This window comes from Salvia hispanica, unplaced genomic scaffold (assembly GCF_023119035.1).
Source record: "Salvia hispanica cultivar TCC Black 2014 unplaced genomic scaffold, UniMelb_Shisp_WGS_1.0 HiC_scaffold_1163, whole genome shotgun sequence".
NCBI lineage: Eukaryota > Viridiplantae > Streptophyta > Magnoliopsida > Lamiales > Lamiaceae > Salvia > Salvia hispanica.
Genome location: NW_025951431.1, coordinates 14,828 through 17,574, shown reverse-complemented (window position 1 = coordinate 17,574; position 2,747 = coordinate 14,828). Strand labels below are relative to the sequence as shown.

General features: G+C 34.5%; 1 protein-coding gene across 1 annotated transcript; it reads right to left on the bottom strand.

Annotated features, from left to right (window-relative positions):
- Window positions 1-1,411: 1,411 nt before the first annotated feature.
- Window positions 1,412-1,885, bottom strand: LOC125198013 (putative receptor-like protein kinase At3g47110). The gene has a single exon (XM_048096481.1). It carries the CDS (start codon window positions 1,883-1,885, stop codon window positions 1,412-1,414), a length of 474 nt encoding a protein of 157 aa, XP_047952438.1.
- Window positions 1,886-2,747: the final 862 nt, after the last annotated feature.

The following is a 2,747-nucleotide window of genomic DNA, read 5'->3' as shown; positions in this document are numbered from 1 at the left end:
TGTGACAACTAAAACTAGATGACGCAAATAAAAGTGTCATGAAAAAGCAAGAGATTACGATAATTTATCATTAATTTAAGGACACATTCTTTTGCGTCCTAAATCATTATTATTTTTTAAAATTTTCCAAGACAAGTAATCACGTCTCGATTATTTGTCCTTAAAAGATAATCCATCTATTCCATGTTAATTGAGTCATTTTTTCCATTTTGGAAAGTTCTAAGATACTTGAGTCATTTATATTTATTGCAAAAAGTAACCCTCATTTAGTTTTATTCTTTCTTCATTTCTCTTAATTTATTCTTCTTACTTTATTCAGCATCCACTTAACACATTATTCTTAATTTCTATCCCGGAAAAAAGAATCCTATTAACAAGGAAGATAGAGAGTGAGTTTTTTAGTGATCCCACAAATGTTATATTTTTTATAAGGAGTGAGTACACTTTACTAAGAAGTGAACCTGGCATACCATGATATCTCTCTCCTCCAGATCAATTTAAAATATAAATGAAAAATGAATGAAGTTCTTTCTCTTTACTTGATTTGTAATCGACCATGGTACCTAGGAAATGAGACCACTTTGTGTATCCAATGAGATTGTGTCATTTAGCTCAATTTCCTTGGTTCTTAAATATTTTTTTTAATATCCATTTATCAATAAATATTATATCAAGAAAATAAATTATGCCAAAATTCAAAAAAATTTATCCTTCCAAAATAGAGGCGAAATTTCTTATAAAATCCTATAAATTTTATCATAATATCATAACGTCGTTGATCTTAAATTATATTTTCTTAATATTTATGGTAAAACTATGAAAAAAAAAACAATAAATAAGTGAGAGAATATATAAATAATGGGAAACAATACAATATAATTATAGAAAATGGAGAATATATATATACATAAATGAAAAATAACAAAGACAAAGAATAGAAGAATATTGAAATACATGAAAAACAACATCATCAAGTGGTGATTGGAGGTTCAAAACCGTGACCTCATGGAACATCCATCTGCACTACTACTTATCAAGAGCTGGCTGTTGATAGGCTTGAATGTGGTGAGGCTTCCGTAACCGCATCAAGTCTATAAAATAGAAATAGATCTGGTTATTTTATACACAATAAATCAATATATGAAACAACAGACGTAATTATAGTTTTATATTTAGAACTTTGCATTTTACTTCAGTTTGCATTTCTATATAGGAATGATGTATAGGAGTATATTTTAAGTAGAGTGGGGGATTTATTTTAATCATACAAATCAAATGCATCGTTAAACTGATATATTTTGTTGTATAGATATTCAAGAGTGGACAAGATATACTATATAGAATAACCAAATCCCATTATTGCTAATACTTACTGGAAAAGCTTATCGTGGACGACGCCTTTCTGTACCTGCTAGGCATGAATTTTGTGCAGAGCAGTTGCTGCTTCAATCATGTTGATTCTTTCATCTGCTGAAATGGCTAAACATTTCATCGCCAATTCCAATGTTGATAGAACGCATTCCTCCTTGGCAGAGTAATGTTGATCTTCACTTGATAACAGTGTAGTTTGCACCATTTCAATTGCTGCAGTTTGTTCTATTGCTTCACTTGCCCATACTTTTAAGCTCATTTCTTCACCAAACAAATCATCCGTCGGCTTCTTTCCCGTAAACATCTCTAGCAACATTATCCCAAAACTATAAACATCCTCATTTCTTGATACTTTTCCTTCCATTTCAATTGCTGTACTTTGTTCTAGTGCTTCACTTACCCTTACTTTTTCATCACCAAACATATCATCTGTCAGCTTCTTTCCCATAAACATCTCTAGCAACATTATCCCAAAACTATATACATCCTCCTTTATTGATACTTTTCCTTCCATTCCGAACTCTCATTGTGTCACACCATTCAATATTTTGTTAGGATAAGGTAACACATTTATATATGATGAAATTTAAGTTGGAAAGCTTAACCTTATGTTTACCTGGTGAAGTGTAACTGATAGTTGCATTTGTTTGTGTTCGGAACACTATTTCACCTCCATCGAAAAGCTTGGAAATGCCAAAATCAGCAAGATGAGCAGTCATATCTTGATCAAGCAACACATTACTTGGCTTTACATCACAATGAACAACTCGGAATGTATGGCCATTGTTGGATATTTAGAGTGGACTCTTATTTGGGCTGTGTTATTTGTTAAGCCCGGATGTTATTATTTGGGCTGAGCCCAATAACTTACCCTCTCTCACCAGATGCTGCCACGTGCCCTCCCTCTTGGATCTTGCTTGACAGCCGTTGGATACAGGGTTGTTGGTGTTAAGTGAGAGATGGCCTTGCGCCGTTTCATTCACTGTTCTCTCATCTCTCTCTCTCTACTTTGTGACTCAGAGCATCTCTCTCTTCTCTCTTCTTCTTCTCCGATGAACTTCCGGCCATCTCTTGGTGATCTTCCATGGTTTGTTGAGTGGTATATCTGTTGTGAGTGCTGGTGTGAGGCAATCTCTTCGATTGCTTGTTACTGGAGTGGAACTAGGGTTTTGTGAGAATTCGAAGGCCGTGTGTGGAGATTTGTTCGGTGGAACTTGATCTGGTGCGAGGGGTTTATCTGGTGGAGGTATTGGTGGTCTGAGGGTTGACTCTATCCAGTCCATTGGTGTTCCCTTGGGTCTTGTTCTGGAAGAATAGATCTGTGTTGTTGTGGCGGGTTCTGAGCCAAGATACTTTGATCTTTTGTTCTTGTTCTC